Raw genomic sequence first — 18,442 nt, forward strand, 5'->3', positions numbered from 1 at the left:
TACCTGGCTGGACTCATTTGAGTCCCGTTTTTTGTTTAGGGTTCTTTTGTTGTTCTCCCGCCCTGGCGGGGGGTCGGGCTAGAAGATCTATTAGATCCCTTCCGACCCTAAAACTATGAAACTATGAAACTATAATTTATATTAAGGTAAAAAATAAACTTTGTAGGAGGTATAAAAGCTACAGGTCTTTCCTGAACTCGGCACAAAACAGCACAGCTCCATTTGCAAAGGCAAAGAATAGAAAGTAGAGGTAGAACATGATCTGATACTCCATCAGCACAGGAATTTGGCTTCACATATAAAAGGTTCTCCAAACTTTATGACAACGAGTTGCAGGAGTACTGAGGAACAGAAGCTGAAGTTTGGAACAAATTTGGAGAAGCAGGACCACACTCTGAGAGGCCTAAAATTTGGCATTAGAAATAAACCTTGGGTAAGACCAGAACAAGATTCAAGTGGACTTAAGGAAGAAAGGAAGGGTAGTGAAGAGAAAGTTACACAGAAAGATGCAGGAAATGGGAAAAGTAAGAAGGGAAGAATAAGGAAATAAAAATTAAAAGAAAGTAGAGAAAAGGGCAAAAAAAGAAAAAAAAGAGTGAAAAAAATGGGGAAAAGGAGAGGACTGGCAATAGGAAAAAAAACACGGAGGAAATGAGTCAAGGCATGTGTCACAAACTTGTCTACTGGAAACCACTGTAGCCTCGAGTTCTCACCACTGTGCTGCCACTTGCCCCAAGTAACAGACGAAGGTTGCCCTGGGAGAGCTCCTGGTCCCAGCAAGCTTCAGTTCCATTGCCTTATACTGAAGCTGCAGTGGTGGAAATCTCTGCAAACCCTGAGATGGCCCCCACTTTGGGTTATAGAAGAAGTTACAGGTCCCCCCCTCCATAAAGTCAGCCTGGAATATCACCTGTCCCAAAAATCACCTCTTTCACAGGCAATCAAAAAGGAGACAACAAAATAATTTATTATAAAACAAGCATAAGAAATCAGTAATCATACACTGATACAGAGATATAAAAGAAAATACCAGAACATTGATCTGTTCTTACCCGGCACCTTAAATCCTAAAATACAGTCCTTAGCCAGCATGACAGAGAGCAGTCTCTACCTCTGACCTCATGCTTTTGCATCTTCTGCATCTCTCCATCAGCTTGCTTTTCCTTGGCTAGGGAACCTAATCCCGCCACCCCCCCCACCCCCAAACACACACACACACACACACACACACACACACACTCTCTCTCTCTCTCTCTCACCCAGGAAGACTGAATTTCAAGCCAGGCTTTGAGGCAGGCTTTAAGTACCACTGCCAGTCTGGTAATTAACAAACATCACCCCTTCATTTCTTGTGGGGCTCATGCTATGCCTAACACCTGAAGGTGCACATTTACTAGACCAGAAATGTGCATCCTTTTTAGATATCCTTCACTAATCCGATATTCATCTCTCCTGTATGCTAGTTTGATTAACAAAGTGTCACACTCTTCTTTATAAAATGTACATTTATCATTGTCTAGCCAAAAACAGGCTTCCTGTGCCTCTTAGCATACCCACATGGAGGACCAGTAAGCAGCCTAAGTCAAATACTAATTCTCAGCCATTAACTCATTTAAGGGTGAAGAGATGAGCACTGCTCAAGTTAATCACTGTCTTCCTGACACAACCTTGGCTGAAATATAAAGGTTACATCAGAATTACAACTATACCAAATACTATAACACATACAGTTATGAGAATAATAAAAAACTGAACACAGTTTGGACTGGCTAAAATTAAAGACTAAACACAGAGTTAACCTAATTTGGGAGAGTATCCACATAGTGAACCCCTAGAAGTAACTTTGTTTTGGGGTGAATCTGTGACACGATCTAACATGGATAATTAAGGAAGAAAGAGTGATGTACCAAGTTAAAGATTAAATTTGAAATTAGAAAAAAAACCCACCCCAGTAACAAAAATGACAATACTCCAAATATTTAGTTGTTCGCCTTACACACACACTTGTCTACAATACATGCATACAACTTTCCTAGGTCATTTCAACACACAAAAACATTAATACTTCAGGTGTATTTAGAAGATTCTGAATTTAAGCCAACCCTAGTAGAGATGCTTCCAATGAAAAAAATTAACCTTTTTTTTTTGTTTTGTTTTTTATGGAATAAGCATGGTTGACAGGCTTTTCAAAAGGATATCATCTACATGGGACTCTTTTTCTGTTACTGAACGTTTTTCACACATTTCTTCAGCTTTGACATCAGACCAACTTCAAGTGTGAGAATCTATCTCTGAAAAACTAAACTCTCAGCTGATATCTCATAGTGGCATCGACCAAATCAAAAAAGGAAGAAGTTCCATTTTGCTAAGAACAAAATACAAATATTTCAAAGGATAATGGACAAAACTGAAAACTAGCAAAAAGGAATCCCATGGGCTGAACAAGACTCAGAGCTACTATTCTGAAAGCTTTACAACCACTCTGTGCATTGGGTTGAAGAGGGAAAAAATTATAGCCATAAAGAGAAAATAAAATAATCTAAGGGTCTCCATAATTAACCATTTTAATATACTTCCACAGTATCACTAAGCCACCTTTGACTATCATCAGATGGTCAGAGTGGGAACTCCAGCAGTTAGATCTCACTAACAGCCTGCATAGTAATAGTGTTGATAAATTAGCATTCATTTTCATTAGGTTTCTTACTGCAATGCACACTGAATTAGAGTATCAGCACAATTAAGACTCATAATGCAGCATACCTGCCAAGGCCTAATGACTGTTCCAAATAGATCTTATTCAAACAGTCCTAATGCAGTAAACAAATTATTCTTTTAATGAATTAACATAACACACCAGTCATATTCTATTTGATTGATCATTAACCTTCAACTACAACTGTACTTTAATAGCCTTTACATTCTCCCTCCTTTATGGGCAAATATAAATACATTAAGTTACAAGATACTTGGCCTAGAACCATCACTACTAAGTCACAGCACAAAGCCTTATTTGGCAATGAGTGATTTGTATCCTAACTTCTACAATGATTCACTATCTAGGATAAAATTTGTCATGCATTAATTCTTAATCACTAATTGCTGCCTTAATTAAAAACAGTACTTGGACAAACAGATAGTTTCTGAATTCAAAGTTAATTTGAAGCATCTCTCTTTCTCCAGGAAAGCTGCTGCTGCTTTGGTTTCTTATAAGCAGGAATAGAAAAAAAATGTCTATGATTTACATTGCTAAGAATTCCTGAATTGCTACAACTGACCTAACTTCTGAGCAGAGTATCCCAAAAGTTCATTTAACTGCAGCCTCAAATATAAACTGTTTACTTCATCATCGGAACAAAAAACCTGACTCAGTGTCCAAACACCAGCTTTCTTGCAATTGGCTGTAGGGTATTACAATATAAGTCAGTTGAGCTATTGGCAAGTCACTCACTAAAGGCAACTTCCAGCCCTAAAACTTCTGTGAAGCTGAACTGTTGCTTGCATAGCAGAAATAGGACCATGCCTACAAAGGACATGCTTGAACATACATAAAACAGAGTCCATTGCTTAATACATTGTTGCCAAACCGCCAGTTATGCAGGGTTACTATATTTCCAATTCCAAAAAAGAGGACACTTGTTTGGGGGGGGAGAAACGGGGGCGACCATCTCATTCCCAACTCACAGCCCATCCATCCCTGCAGCTGCCTCTCACTTCCAACCCACAGAACCCTGGCGCTACCAGTGCCCCTCACTCCTGATCCACAGTCCCCTGCGCCTCCCCCGCCGGCCATTCTGGCACCCTTCACTCCTGACCCGCAGCCCCCCTCCCCCAGTCCCTGCTGGTGCCCTCACTCCCAAACCAGAGTCCCCTGCTCCCCACAGCCCTGCAGAAGTGGGCCCCCAGCTGCTCCCATTCCAACCAAAGCAGAGCACAGAGACTTCAATTCATGTGGGCAGCAAGGGAGCAAGTTTGGCCCTGGCATGGGTGGGAGGGAAGAGGAGGGGAGGCCTGTGGCACCCTCTGCCATGGGCTGGGGTCCCCATGCTGCACCAGGCAGCCTGGCCATGCCCCCCTCCCCCTCAACAGCATCTCCTGGCCGCACCACCCCTGCGAGCAAGGGCACTAGGTCCTGTACTTCCAGCCTAACCATGGAGCTCCGCACTTCCACTGAAGCCCCTCCGTGCCCCATTCCCCTGCTGGATGGGCAGGCACCGCCCCCCAGCCCCAGCCTCAGCCTCAACACCCTGACAGCTTCCCCTAGCAGCCCAAGGCATTGCCCTCCCCTTGCACCCCCATGTCCCCTACACACCCCTGCTGCTCCCCCCCCACACTCCCCCCCTCCCTAGAGAGTCCAAGCCCTGGCCCTCCAATCCACCCCCACAGACTTAGCTGCTTCCAGCTGCTAAGGCTGCCTGGCTGCATGCTGGCCACTTGCGAATGAGCACGGTGCCCCCTGCCCCCAGTTACCCTCCACCTGCTCCCACCAGTGAAGCAGAGCAGAATCCTAGACATTGGTTCAGATTTTTTTAAAAAAATCATTGGGATAGGGATCAGAGGATCCAAAAAGAGGACATGTCCGGGAAAACCCAGATGTATGGTTTGCTTACTGTTTGTTTCACACATGCTTCGAGTTTAGCATTGAGTTCTGATGAAACATGCTCAGCCCTGTTCCCTTGTCAGGGCTGCCTCATTAAGCTAGAGTCACATTCCTTGCTTTGTGCATGCTTTCTTTTTGGCCCAATGATTTTTGCAGTAGCAGGGACTCTGGTTAACTTTTTTATTAAAGCTCACTCTCAAACTGATTCAACACGTGGACTATTGTAATGAGCTACAAGAAACATGCTGTAGAAATCTGTTTGTTGTTCCGTTATAAGAGAGGATCTGGGAAAAGTAGTAAGGTTAGTGCACCACTGATTCATCATACAGATTCAGTGATTATAACCACTGAGTCAGAAGGCAGAAGTCTAGTTCTTGTGATTTGTAACTAACTGTCTTCATCTGCTGGTGGTAAAAAATAAATCCATTTGTCTTGAATAGTATAAAGGCACTGTAAGATTTTCCAAGTGTCCAAGAAAGTTTCACACCCAAAAATTAATGGGAAATGAGAATCCAAATCGCTTAGCATCTTATAATGTAACTTCAGTTAAAAAGCTTTACCAGCTGCAAGTCAGTACACCCCAAACACCCTCAGATACTTTGAATTTGAATTTTCACCTAACCAGTAAAATTAAAAACAAACACCACACCCTCAGCATCTCTAAGCAAAATGACTTAACAGCTGTTAAGCCACTAGATACTAGTTACCCACAAGTTAGATACTGAGATGCAGTCCCTCAGGGTATGGATTTAAAAAAAAAATCAAGTTCAGATCATAGAAGAGGAATTTAAGAGGCACTCATTTGTTTTTCTGTTTGGCACCATAAAGACACTAAATTCTCAGACAAAGCCCAATAAAACAAATATCCAGACAGATAAAAAAAATAGTCCTCTGCCAACAATGTTTATGGAATTTTTCATCGAACCATATTGTACCTCTTGCAATAATAGATAACAGCTAAAGCCAAAAGTGTGTCAGATCAACCTAAGGAGTCCACAGCTTAACAATGTCCAATCATGGATGCAGATTAGAAGTACACTTCTCTGTTCAAATCCTGATTTTTCTTTCAGGCTTAGGAATTGTAAAGAACAGAAAACAAACATAGGTTCACACTTGATACAAACACCATGGTTCTAAATGCTGAAGGGGAAAGACATTACATGTTTGTAGTCACAGTTTCAGGATAATAACACTGAATAAAAATCAACTATCCATTCACTGACTCCTCTGCAGGAAACAAATTGGTAAAACATTTAAAGATGCAATTTATAAATTCAAATTGCATCTCTGTTGTACCTTTTTTCAATTCTTTTAATAAACAGAAAGGTAGAAGGCCCAAGCCTTATATTTTAGAAACCCAACCTGAGATGCCTTTCAGGGGCTTCATTTTCAGAGTTTTTAGAGTGGTCAGTACTTCCATCCTGCCACAAAAGAGACAGACATCTGAAGCTGGTTTCCCAAGAAGTGAGGCACTCCCAATCAAAACCTTCTCTTGAAAATTTAAGCCAATAAGTAAATACTAGACGTCTATCATAAAACACACATAGAAGCTGAAGTCAAGTTAATCCCCCACTCCTTTTTTTCCACTACTGAACAACTCCCGCAGTTTGACAAAGAACTATTTCTACCTTGCGGTCCCTAAATCCAGAACGTTTCTTCTTCTTCCCTTCTGGCTGAGCCTTTTCACCACTTGATTCAACTGCCTGCCTTCCATCAACCTCACTGCTCTCCTCTTCCTCCTGGTCCTTCTCTTTCTCTTTAGGGTCTGTCCTTGAATTGTGTTTTACAGATGATGGCACTTCTGCATGGACCCTGAAATAAAACAGGAAGAAAACACCTGTCAGTTCAAGAAGTTAAACAAGATCCATGTGACAATTTAAGCAATTTTTAACACTGTTTTAAGCCAAACTGGCAACATGGAGAAAAACAAGACATTTTATTGTAAATTACTCAGTGTAAATTCCTAAAAGCAATGTCCATCCCCCACTGCTTGTCTGTGCAACACATAATATAAGAGGGCCTTAGCACGAACTTCGTTATACTGGAAAAGCATTTACTCCTCCTCAAGCTTCAACAAACAGTACAGTATGGCCCAAAAGTAGCAGTGTTATTGCGCCTGTCTCGATTCGAAAATCCGTTCGCGTGCTGCCTTGGTGCGGGCGCCTGGTGATAGATGCTGGGAGGCTTCGTGTAACCTCTGGTAGGGGCCTAGATCACCCGAGGGAGTACCCCAGAACTCGCCTGCCACAACTTTGGATGTAACTTCAGTGGTGGGGTCTCCCATTGGAGGTCCCTCAAGGTCGGAAGTTCCTCCCGACGGATATTCGCGGGGCTCCACCTCCCCTACACCCCTTCCATACGCCAGCCTACAAAGGGTCACCTGATGCCACTGTGGCTTGCCCTCTGATCTTGATGGTCTCCACGCTCAAGTACCAGGTCATATTTCCACCTTAATGACATACTCTCTGGTCCGTGGATTCGTCTCTCAGGTTCAGTGCTGGTTACTGATTACTTCCCGTGAGTGGCCCTTGTGGCCTGTTATGCCTCCCAGACCTCACAGCTCAAAGCTCTCACCCATGGTGCGCAATGAATAAAAAGGAAAACACAAACACAAGGCAACTCCATGCTGTACTTAAGAAGAAACAACAAAAGAAAATAATAAGACACAACAAAAGGGAAGACTCGTGGGAAAGAGGAAGATCAAGGGGAACAGTCCCTCTTCTCTCCCTGCCCTGTAGCCTGTGCCTGGCCATATCCCACAACGCTGCTCCCCTCTTTGCCTCTGGTGAGAGTTCCTTCTGCTACTCTCCCAGTCGATTCCCCACCTAAAGTCCCCTGCAGCCAGAGCCTGGAGCGCGGAACCGCCTTGCCTTCCTCAGCCTCCGCCGCTTGCTTTGGGACAGAGTCTTCTCCCATGCTTTGATGATGCCTGCAACTGGCATGCAGGCTGTGACCAGCTGCTGCTGCTGCTGGGATCATCCCTCCTGGTTCGGGACTTTCTTCGACTCGCTGGCGCTGCCTGCCACTGGTGCACAGAACCCCTGCAGCCTCTGCTGCCTCTCCCGCTCTCCTCATCTCCCTGCTGAAGCCCGCTTTTGAATCAGCTGGCTGGCATATGTCCCCGACATCACCTGCTGGCTTCAGCTGTATATGAGCACGGCTAATAAACCGCGTGGGTTTTTCTTCTTGGCGTCGTTCTGTTGGTGTTTGGCAACCTAAAGCAGGTGTGTGTTCTTTGATTTCAGGGTCTCTCTTCTGAATTTGGGTTCCCCCCGTGCTTATACCCCTGGAACAGTTATTATATATATGGAGATGTGGAAATCAATATATATATAAAACAATCAATATATATATTGATTTCCACATCTCCATATACAGACACTTAGCATCAAATTTAACATTTGGAAGGAGGGAATACTCTCAAGTAATTCAACAGCAGTAGCTAAGAGATGGGCTCTGAAGAGCCTTATACAGACTTCCTTAACTGGAACACTACCTACAGTTCAGAGTCTGGAGGATTGTAGAGATAAGACAGGAGTGGGGGTGGAAATGGGGAGGGGGAAACCAAGATATTTAAGGAAGCACAGATGTTTCTTTTGCCTCCTTGGTGGAATTTATGCACCTCTAAGAGGAAAAGAGAGAAAAGTTATTTCACGTCTGCTTATCTTGTCAAAAATACCCAATATACATAAAATCCGTTTTTCCAGAAAAAACAGGAAGAAAGTATTCCAAATGCAAAATGTGCAGTTTTAAGAGCCTAGCAGCTCTTAAAAGCCTCTAGCAGCTTTAAGAGCCTTACTCAAAAATAAGACAAGACAAAATAATGAAGGACCCAGAAAGTTTATTTTATCTTCTGTACTCTACTTTTTTAAATGAACGCAGCTTGTATGATTTACTTTAGATCTGAAAGAGGTGATGGGCTCTTTTTTTTTAACCAATAAAATTACTGCATTTGAACAGTATAGGATCCATGATAATGAAGACTGAAATTAGTAGTTTCCTATTTGCTGGTGTAAATACACACAGACAGAGCACAGGGGTCCTCTTCTTGCTGTGCAAATCAATGATTCTCTTTGTGAATAGAGAATCTCAGTCTTCATGTTTGCTCTTTCAGTCTTACAGCCAAACCACTGAACAGTGAACACTCAAAGCAAATCGGAGCATAAAAGTTAACTGTAGACTACAACCTGTATAAAAGAGCAACGCATTCCACAACAGAAAACAATGCTGAATTTTTAACATACCATTTTTAAAATGCATAGTGTTACATACATCTCAGACCAAAACACAGCATAGCATACACTTTCTTCCTACCAAAAAATACCAGACACACACAAGACCCTAAGATCTCAAAAACTTTAGGTAAATAGAGATTCATATTTTGTTTCCTACTTTCATTCATAGAACACAGATGGGTTTTGTAAAAGAACAAAGTTATAGGGAAAAAAAGAGGTAGCCGACCAGGGGAGAACAACTGATTAAAAAACAAAACAAAACAAAAACTTGCCAGCTTTGTGTTTAGTGTCCCTGCTTCTTGTAAAAGAGGATATAGAGCAAGCACTACTTCAAACTTTAATAAAAAAGGTCATTCCTGTCTTGCTGTTCCTGATAAGTCACACTGACAGCTATAACAATTGTCAGACTTGGAAGTAGTAATAAATTCAGTCATTACACAGTCCTTAAGAAAGGAAAGTACTATACTCTATAGAAACACTTCCAAAGCAGCATTAAGAGAAGAAAAAATAATTGTGAATGCAAAGTAACTTTGCAACAGGTAGCATAGAAGCTAAAGATCTAAAATGTTCTAGTAAGGAAAGTAAGAGACCTTAGTCGGTTTTCCCATGCCATAAATATTTCATATTTCAAAAGTATTCCTGTTCAACATCAGGACAAAGAGACTTTTTCAAAGTGTTACATGAAAAGAAACATAAGCACCGGAACAACCAAGAGCCTTGTTAAAGTATGGAATGCAAAAGGAGTGCAAAAGGAGCCAATTTCAGTTGTTTTGCCCATATGAGGTAGGACTTGAACCTGGACATCCTGTTTCCCCAGATAAGTACCCTAAAAATCCAGCTATTCAATTAATTGGTATATCTTAAGTTTCCACCATTTTTTCTGATAAAAACTTAATTGGTATATTTTAAGTTCTCTCTCCATCCTGGAGCAGAAAAAAACCTTTGGTGGGGGATGGAGGGGCAGGGGCAGGGAATTTCATCAATTCTAGCACATCCCTGTAAAAGTTTTGATTCTAATAAATCAAAGATTTAAAAAAAACAAACAGATTTTGTTGCATTCTAAAGTTTCTAAGCAACTGTATTCTGCACTGTTATGCAGAAAATTATGATTTAATTTTTCTCCCAGTCTTTTTAGCCTGATTTATGATAGCACATTCTGGGTTATTATCAGTTAAATATGTGACTGCACTACCCTGTTAACAATAGCATAAGTACTTACACAGAAATACCTGAACTGTTTGCTAAGTTGTTTCCCCAAATCTGATTTAATTTGTATATATGCACTAGTAGTAAAACCTTCCTCAATACCAACAGAGCTTCTTCTTACAGAATTTGCTACTGTGCATATTTTACACCATGTCAGACCCTGGTAGAAAATGCTGGGCCTGGGACAGGGGCTGCCCAGCCAGGGTGGCGGGGCGTGGGGAGCAGGTGAAGCGGCTTCCACAGCTGTGCGCTGCTAGTCCGGAGGGGGTGGGAGGGGGGCATGTAACCCCGGATCTGTGTGGGGCGGGCAGGCAGGCGGGGCCAGGGCTGTGCCAGGCTGCCCTCTGGGCACCACGCTGCCTCCAGGCAAGCAGCACGCAACAGCCAGAGCCCTCCTGGCCCCACCCCGACCCAGCTGGGCGAGCAGCAATACGGCATGGGGGGGTGGGGCATGTGCCCCCAGATCTGCGTGGGGCAGGCAGGCCTGGGGCAGTGCTCTGTGCGGGCAGCAGGTGCTACAGCGAATTTTAGGGTGGCTACAGCCTCCCCCATAGACTGCACCCGCCCTGCCCCTATCCAGGGGCACATACCCCTGCCATGCCCTGCCGCTCACCCAGCCAGGGCAAGCAGGACAAAGCTGCGGCTCATTCAGGAGGCGCAGGGAGGCTGAGGCAGCTCCAGCTGTTGCACGCCACTTGTCCATAGGCAACGCAGCAACTCTGCCCCACCCTGCCAGGGTAAGCAGGAGGGCATAGCCCCCACTCCCAGTGCCTTCCCCCGGCTACCCAGAACACAGCATGGCGCAGCCCTGGCCCTGCCCACCCCATGTAGATCCAGGGGCGTACAGCCCCCTCCGCCCCATGCCCCTCCGGGCTGGTGGAGGGAGCAGCGGCAAGAACTGCCAGACAAGCAGCTCCTGGACCAGCAGCCCGCAGTGGCGGGGGGGGCGCCCACCCAGCCGCCCGCAGTGGCGGGAGCCGCCCAACCCTTCCCTGTGCCCCCACTCCCCCAGCTGGTCATCCCTTTCCCTAGGCCCTGTCCTAACCCCCACTCCCCAACCCCTCCCTCACTGCAGGGGTGTTGATCTGCCCCCCACCCAAATCACAACAGACTTATAGCTGGAGGCAGCTGCATCGTGTGTGGTAAAGAAGCCAATCTCCCATTTATAACATTGTCCCTATGGGAGAATTGGTTCTGAGTTACAATGTTTTAACTTAAGACATGATTTTCAGGAACCAATTGCATCATAAGTCTGAGGACTGCCTGTACTGTGAAACATTGATTCACCTCCTGTGATGGTGAGACAAGGCTCAAAAGTCCTCACCTTGGAATACTGGGAACAAGTCTTCTAGAGGTCTTGGCTGGTTTTACTAGTCTGGATAGTCTGGAGCATGAGATGTATAACTAATTAGCACAAAAAAAAATAAGATGTCAAGATGTCAAGAATAAAACTAACCAACCAAAAGCCATGAAAAGAAAATAGGTCTTTAATTGACTTTTCACCAATGCCAAGAGTCTAAGTAACAAATGACAGAAATCAGAATTGCCCATTAATGAGCATACATTTAGTCTGATATTGCTGAAGTCTGGTGGGAAGATGTACATGAATGGAATGCTAAAGTCTCCAATGGTACTTTTTTAGGAAGCATTTAGTAAGCAAAGGAAGAGAGAATGGCATGCTTTCAAAAATGACATTGTTTATCTGCAAGTCATAACTCTCAGACAAATCAACTCAAATGCTTAGGGAGTGGCATGCTAACAGATCAAACAAAATGTAATATTAATTGATGTCTGCAAAAACCCACCAAATCACTCTAGATAACAGGGGCTAGGGACTGAAGTTACACATAAACTGGCATAAGCGATCAAAAATTCATTCAAATATGTAAACACAAAAGATTTTCAGGTCACATAAACCACTTTCAAAGTGGCTAAAACCGTTTTAAGGTAAACCTAGATGGATGTAGTATCAGACTTAACTGATTTTAGATAAATCAGTTTATTGAACTTCTGTCCCAGATCCCCTCCAGATTCAAGTTAACTCATAGTCCCCCAGCAACACAAGATGCTTTGCACCTCCCCACCACACCCCACTTCATAGGGTGGGAGGGCTAGCCTTGGCCCAAGCTGTCTGCTCCAGTCAAGCAGGGAGGCATGCCCTAGAGCAGGCTTGTCCAACATGCGGCCCACCAAGCCATTTTCTCTGGCCCGAGTCCCCTCACTCGGGACAGGCGAGGAGTCCTGGCACCTGCTCTGTGCTCCGCGGTGGTGGTGGTGGCAAGGCAAGGCGGGCAGGACCAGCCCGTAGGCCCCAGCTGGCAGCGAGGGGAGGGGAGCTGCTTACCCCAGCGGGGCCGGGCTCATCATGTGAGCCGGGTCCCCAAGGGCTGTGCGGTGCGGGGCTGCCCCAGCCGTGCCTGACTGGATGAGCTAGGAAGCACCTGCAACTTCTCCTCTGGCTCCACCTCTTGCCCCCGGCGCATGGCCGGGGGAGTTGCAGCATGGCCCGCGCCCTGCCCGTGTGTGTGGTGGATGGAGGCACCAGGTAAGGCCCCGCATGGAGCTGGGGGCGCCTTGGGGCCAGGCCGGGGCTGCGGGGCATGCGGTTGCCGGAGCCTGGCTGGGCAGGAAGCAGGAGGAGCCCGGCCCAGAGGCACTCTACTTCCAGCCGCCTCCTTGGCAATATGAATGCAGTTTCCAGCTGCCTGGCCTCAGCACAGCTCCTCACTGGCAGGAAGCTGTACCTGTGCCCTAGCCATGGAGTGGCAGGGCTGGGAGAAGCGACAGTGGCACAGACAGTGCCTCTGCCTCTCTAGACCTGGTGTGGGTGCACAGAAAACCCCCTCACCGCTGAAGCTACCTGAGCCATGTCGGATCGGAGCTGGATTGTTTCATCCTGTGGCTTGAAAAGGTTGCTGGCTGTAGTGCTAGAAGGTAGAGAGAGGACAGGATTCTTACCAAATACTTGGGAGAAGAGCCCATCTTGGGTTCAAAAGACCCAGGAGTCTTGTTCTGTTGGCTAATGGGCATGCAGTCACTAGCTGCCAGGGCATGCAACTGCTGCACATCACAACATGGAGTCTGCAGAGGCTGGGCATTTCTTTTTAAAGTGCCTTCCCTTAGCCATGCTGCCCAGTTGGGTAGGCTTGGGGAGGATGTATCCATTTGGCACTTCTCCACAGCTCTTGTCCCCCAGTAACACATGGTTGCAGAGGCTAATAGCAATGACCTGTATGTAGAAACTCAGTCCATGCTTCTGGTCATGGTAGTGGTTTATTATGAATTGCTTTTATGGAGGTGGGGGAATGGTTCAGGGCACTGGTAGTGAGACTTAGTGCTCTTCCTTTGCAGATAATTAGGGGGAGGCTAGGTCTGGTTGGCAGTGGTCAAAAGTTGTTACCATTTTTTACATGCTTGGGTTAATATAGGGTGATATCCACTACTCTTGAGTATTGCTGGCTCACTTTGTCAGAAACCTCTTCAGGGAGAGGGAGGAAGGAGCTGGGTTCTCTAGGACATGCTTGGGTTAATATAGGGTGATATCCACTACTCTTGAGTATTGCTGGCTCACTTTGTCAGAAACCTCTTCAGGGAGAGGGAGGAAGGAGCTGGGTTCTCTAGGACAGTAGTTTTCAACTTTTCTTGTACCAGGACCCATTTGTAAACATTGATGGCCAGTTCCAACCCAGTAAATAGTTGAAGTAGAAAACAGCCCCCTGGCCTTGCTGGTGCCCCTCACTCCCGACTTGCTGCCCCCCACCTCTAGGCCCCAGCCCCCACTGGGGGGGTTTACCCACTCTGAGAGTTTACCCACTCTGAGTCCATGGGTAAACTGGGTCAGGTATCTGGAGAGTGTCAGGAAGCCAGTAGCAGCATAAGCCAATGATGCAGCAGCCTGAATCTGGATTAAACCTTGTTTCCCAGACAGTTCCTCTTCTGGGTCAAGGGTTTATATGGGAAGGGGTGAGGATTCAGCTGACCTTGGGTGGCCACTCTGGTGGCATGTGGCTCGGCCCAGCTGGCGGGTTCTGATCACCTGTGTCCGTCCCCCCTTATGCTCTGCTGAGCAGGTGGCAGACAAGGGTGAGCAGCTATGCCAGGCAGGCTGAGACCCACAGCCTGGCAGATTGGGAAGCCTAATCTCTAGATTAGTGGTTCCCAACCTTTTTTGGACTGGAAGTGACCACAGACTGTCAAACCGTGGACCGGAAGTGACCAGCATCCTGTGGACCAGCAGCCAACCATGTTTTATACTTGGTATCTGACTAGATTTCAGTATTTTGATAATTTTGATACCTCTGGTTGAAATCAAAATTACGGATGTAGGTTAAGGAGTGGGTTAGAATTAAGGTTGAAAAAAATCCAACCATATAGAAGTACAGATATTTAGAATTACATTTCTAAACTACTTATGTTCCTACCTAGAGACTAGTCTTTTCTTTTTTGGGGGGAGAAGGTATTCAAAATGCCTAGCACAGAACACTCATTTTATATTTTTTCTACTCTGTGTATCTGACAGTAAATGTGGTACTTTGTTCATGTGTTAACTTCATGCTTTTTATGTAGGTGGGCTGCGGTTGTTTGTAAATAGATTAGTTTCCCACCGTATCTAATAAGATTTGATTAATTTGTTGGCAGTTATCAGGGCTGGTCCTGCCAGGAACTGGATTCTCTCAATAAATGAGCAACTTGCGGAGTTTCAGGAAGGCAGTTTTATTGATCTAACAAGGGACTTGTCAAAATGGCAGAACAGAGACGCATTCCTCTTCCCCTGCTGGATAAATGGCTCAAACAGTTTTAATGGTTTCTTCTTTTTCATTAGTAAAGAAAGATCTTCCTGGAAGTAATAGAAATGTAACTGCTATGATTGATATTTTCTAAAAAGTCTCAGTTTGGAAACAGCTTGTCTACTTTACTTCAGTTCTGATGGAATAAATATTTTTTTATCTTTGGATGGGCTTCCCTAGCAGTCAAGTTTCATGTTGCCATCAATCTCTGTGTAGAAAAGGGCAATTTATTTTAAGATTGGATGATGCTGACAAGCCCTTCTGATGTTGCTATTTAAATTATGGTCAACATTTAAAACCAAATAAATAAATGAATAAAACTGGGATTTTATTATGTAACCTTTAGTCATAACTAGTTATTAATTCAATAAAAGTAAATCTTCCTGAAGATTATTCTAAAAAATGCCCATATTTTGTTGCTTTGATTTGTTTCTACTCTGGCTGATATCTTTTCCACATTTGATCTGTCGACTTGCATTATGCTTCTTTCATTCACTGAGAAGTGAGTAGAAGCTAAAGTGTTTATTTTAGTCAAGTGTTTGGTATTATTTCATTCTTGCTTTAATATTGTTTTTATTTTGGATTTTAAGCCACATTTCCAGATGCATTTCATGGTCACTTCCTACAACTTCACTGTTGTCAAAGGTCATGTGACATCACTTCCTGATGTGATACCACTTCCTATGAGGTCTTTGAATATGGCTCGCCGGCCCACTGGGTGATAAAAAGTTCATGATCTGGCCCCACATTCAAAAAGGTTGGACACCCCTGCTCTAGAGGCCCCCAGCTATTGCAGGCATATGGCTGTACTTCCAGAATCAAAAATGAACATATGTTCACTTGTTTATGGGTTCAGTCTATGCAGATTCGTCTAAACTGTGAAGAGTGAATCAGGCTTTTTGACTTCGTATACTTAGCCAGGGTGACAAGCCCCTTAAAACACCTATCTATAACATCTAGGGAATAAATGTGTATGATGATGGGAGACTTCAAATCTGAATGAGATGTACTGGAGGGTCCAGTTATTGATTTGTAATATAAATATACAGTATAAATTTTATAGTATTAAGAAATGCAAAGAGTTTCCAGTTAAAATACACAAAAGAAAAAGATCAGTTTAACTTTTTCTCCTCTGTCAAATAAGTTTCAATTGTATTTCAGCTGAATGCTACATAAATGCCAGATTTTTTTTATTTTTAATTTCTAGGTTACAGACAATGATTACCATGCTTAGCAGCTACAGGTGTTAAAATTACCCACTGGAAAGCATCCACGCTGTTTATAAGACACAAAGCATTAAGTGATACTTAAGACCCAGAGAATTGAAACAGTAAGTTCCCTAAACCTGAACCAAAATACAGGACTTATTTGTGATCCCGATCATATTTTCAAGACTTTAAGAAAATACCAGAACGCCAGGGGACTTCTTCAGAGACCCCATGATGAAAGACGTATGTACAACTTTATTACTTCGCTCCAGGACTTAGTTACAACAATGTTAAACCATTGCAGTAGGCTTCCTATTAACCATTCCTCAATTCCAACAGATATTGATATTTTTTTTTTAGTGGTATCTGTCATGACCCAAAAGGCATGATTGTGTGTGCGCTTCGGCACCAGAATTATCCCCGCCGAGTTGCAGAGCATTGCACGGGGGAGTTTCCTGTTGCAGAGGAAACCCCGGTGCAGGGACGCGTTTCCCACCTTTTCTGCAGCTTCTTTTGCAGGGTGCATTGCTCAAGGTGCAAGAGGAATGCACGGTGCAAAAGAGTTCCCGCCACCGGTATGCAAATTCGTTCCCCGTGATTGGCTAGTGCTAAATTATTCACACGTGGCAGCTAACGATTGGCCTGTTAGCCGTATAAAACGCTTGAGCGGTTTCCGCCCAAGCTGAAGAGGACTCCACATCCATCTCGTGGGGACTCTGGATACACGGCAGGGTAATAGAAACCCTGTGTGAGATCCAGAGGAGCTTGGCGACCTGATCCACCGCCCACCTCTTCCCGTCTTCGAGCGCGACTTTTATAAGACGTATTTACGATTTCTATTTTGGTGGCCTGTTCACCCAGAGCATCCGGAGCTCTGCACCGTGGAGCCTAGCAACCTCCACAAGACCGTTTGTGTTGTCTGTCTGTAACTGCAACTCAATCAAGTTTTCCAGCCTACACCACTGCCATCTCGGTGTAAGTAAACAATCTTTAAAACTACCGATACGCGTTTGTGCCTAATTCCAGCTCGACGGCCTTCCCTCTCCGACCCGGTGTGCCCGGGCTGCTGGCCATAGCCCACGTGCAGCGCGGAAAAGGGCTCGGGTCGCTCCCGGCCCGCATGGTATCCATTCCAAAAAAGACAGTTACTTCATGAGTAAGCTTTATTCCAAAAGGGTGCATAGATTTTGTTACAATATAACTTGTTCAGTCATTCTTTATCAGTGTGCAGAAGTCTTTTAAAGCTGTGAGAAAGATGATAAATATAATGAACTTTGAAGAGTTATCAGTGCAGCACAATCAGCAAAACTTCTCATTTTGCTTGTGACAAGTGTATTATCCCAACTAGTTTTATTTAATGGATAATTAATCTGAAAAAAGTGATAGCCATATGTTCCTGGTAAGATTTGTGATCAAGTGTATTTCCTCCTGCTATAAAAAAAACTGTCTGCTTTGTACAGGAAGAAAGGAAAACAGCCAGAATTAGTCAGGCATTTATATTTAATTCAGGACTAGGGCTGTTTAGTGACATAAAAAAAAACTCATGAAAAATTCAACATTAAGGAATTTCAGATTTCCACTGCCTGTAGGAAAGAATTTCACAGTGGAGATTAATTGGGCTAAGAAGAAATCTACAACGTTTGGCAATGAATTAATATTTGAGAAATAAGTTTTTAGAATTATAAACAGGAATTAAAAATGTATATAATAATTGGATATAAATTGAAGTTTATAATATTAACCTGGCCCCAAACTATAAGGTTTAATAGTTACCATTTACCTGTATCACTTAAAATGAGCCAATGACTGAATCACAATTTATTTTAAATTAATTAATTTAGGTTACTGCATCAATGCCCCAATTCTTATTTGGTTTCAATGACTCATCAATTAAGCAATTAGCTGTTCGTTCACAGGTGCTCCCTCCCTCCCAGCATGGGCTTCACTCAGGCTGTGCTATCTGGCTGGGTTTGCCACCATGTCTTCCCCCCACTCAAAGGGAGCCTGGGAGCAGCTTCCAGCAGCAGTTGCATGCGAGCCACTGTTATCCATTAACAGTTTAACTGATATTACAGGAAGTTAAATGAATAATTTTTAAAATGATATTTACATCCTAGCAGGGACTTTGCACACAGATGTAGGCAGCCTGTTCTGTACTGTGGGCAGTGCAACTCTGGATGCATCTAAGAAAACCTTTGAGGCAGGGCAACAGGCACATGCAGGAATGAAAAAAATGTTGCAGCGCAGGGAGAAAGTTAGACCCCTGGATCCAGGGGTCTAAAAAAAAAACAAACCACTCCACAATAGAGTGGAGCAAGACACAGTTCAAGACTGTGCCTGGAGCCAGTCCGCCAAAAGAGACGCTCTGGTTTTGGCCAAGGTAAGTTGGGGGGGGGGGGGGGGTTT

The 18,442-nt window shown here is 44.1% G+C and overlaps 1 protein-coding gene across 1 annotated transcript in view; it reads right to left on the bottom strand.

Moving 5' to 3' along the window:
* Positions 1–18,442, bottom strand: part of LOC102377998 (calcium uptake protein 1, mitochondrial-like) — a 134,935-nt gene that overhangs the window by 75,536 nt on the left and 40,957 nt on the right. Inside the window, exon 3 of the mRNA XM_025214162.1 lies at positions 6,229–6,412. Coding sequence (XP_025069947.1) covers positions 6,229–6,412 — 184 coding nt within the window. The remainder of the gene's footprint in view (positions 1–6,228; positions 6,413–18,442) is intronic.

Source organism: Alligator sinensis, unplaced genomic scaffold (genome assembly GCF_000455745.1).
Source record: "Alligator sinensis unplaced genomic scaffold, ASM45574v1 scaffold1274_1, whole genome shotgun sequence".
NCBI lineage: Eukaryota > Metazoa > Chordata > Crocodylia > Alligatoridae > Alligator > Alligator sinensis.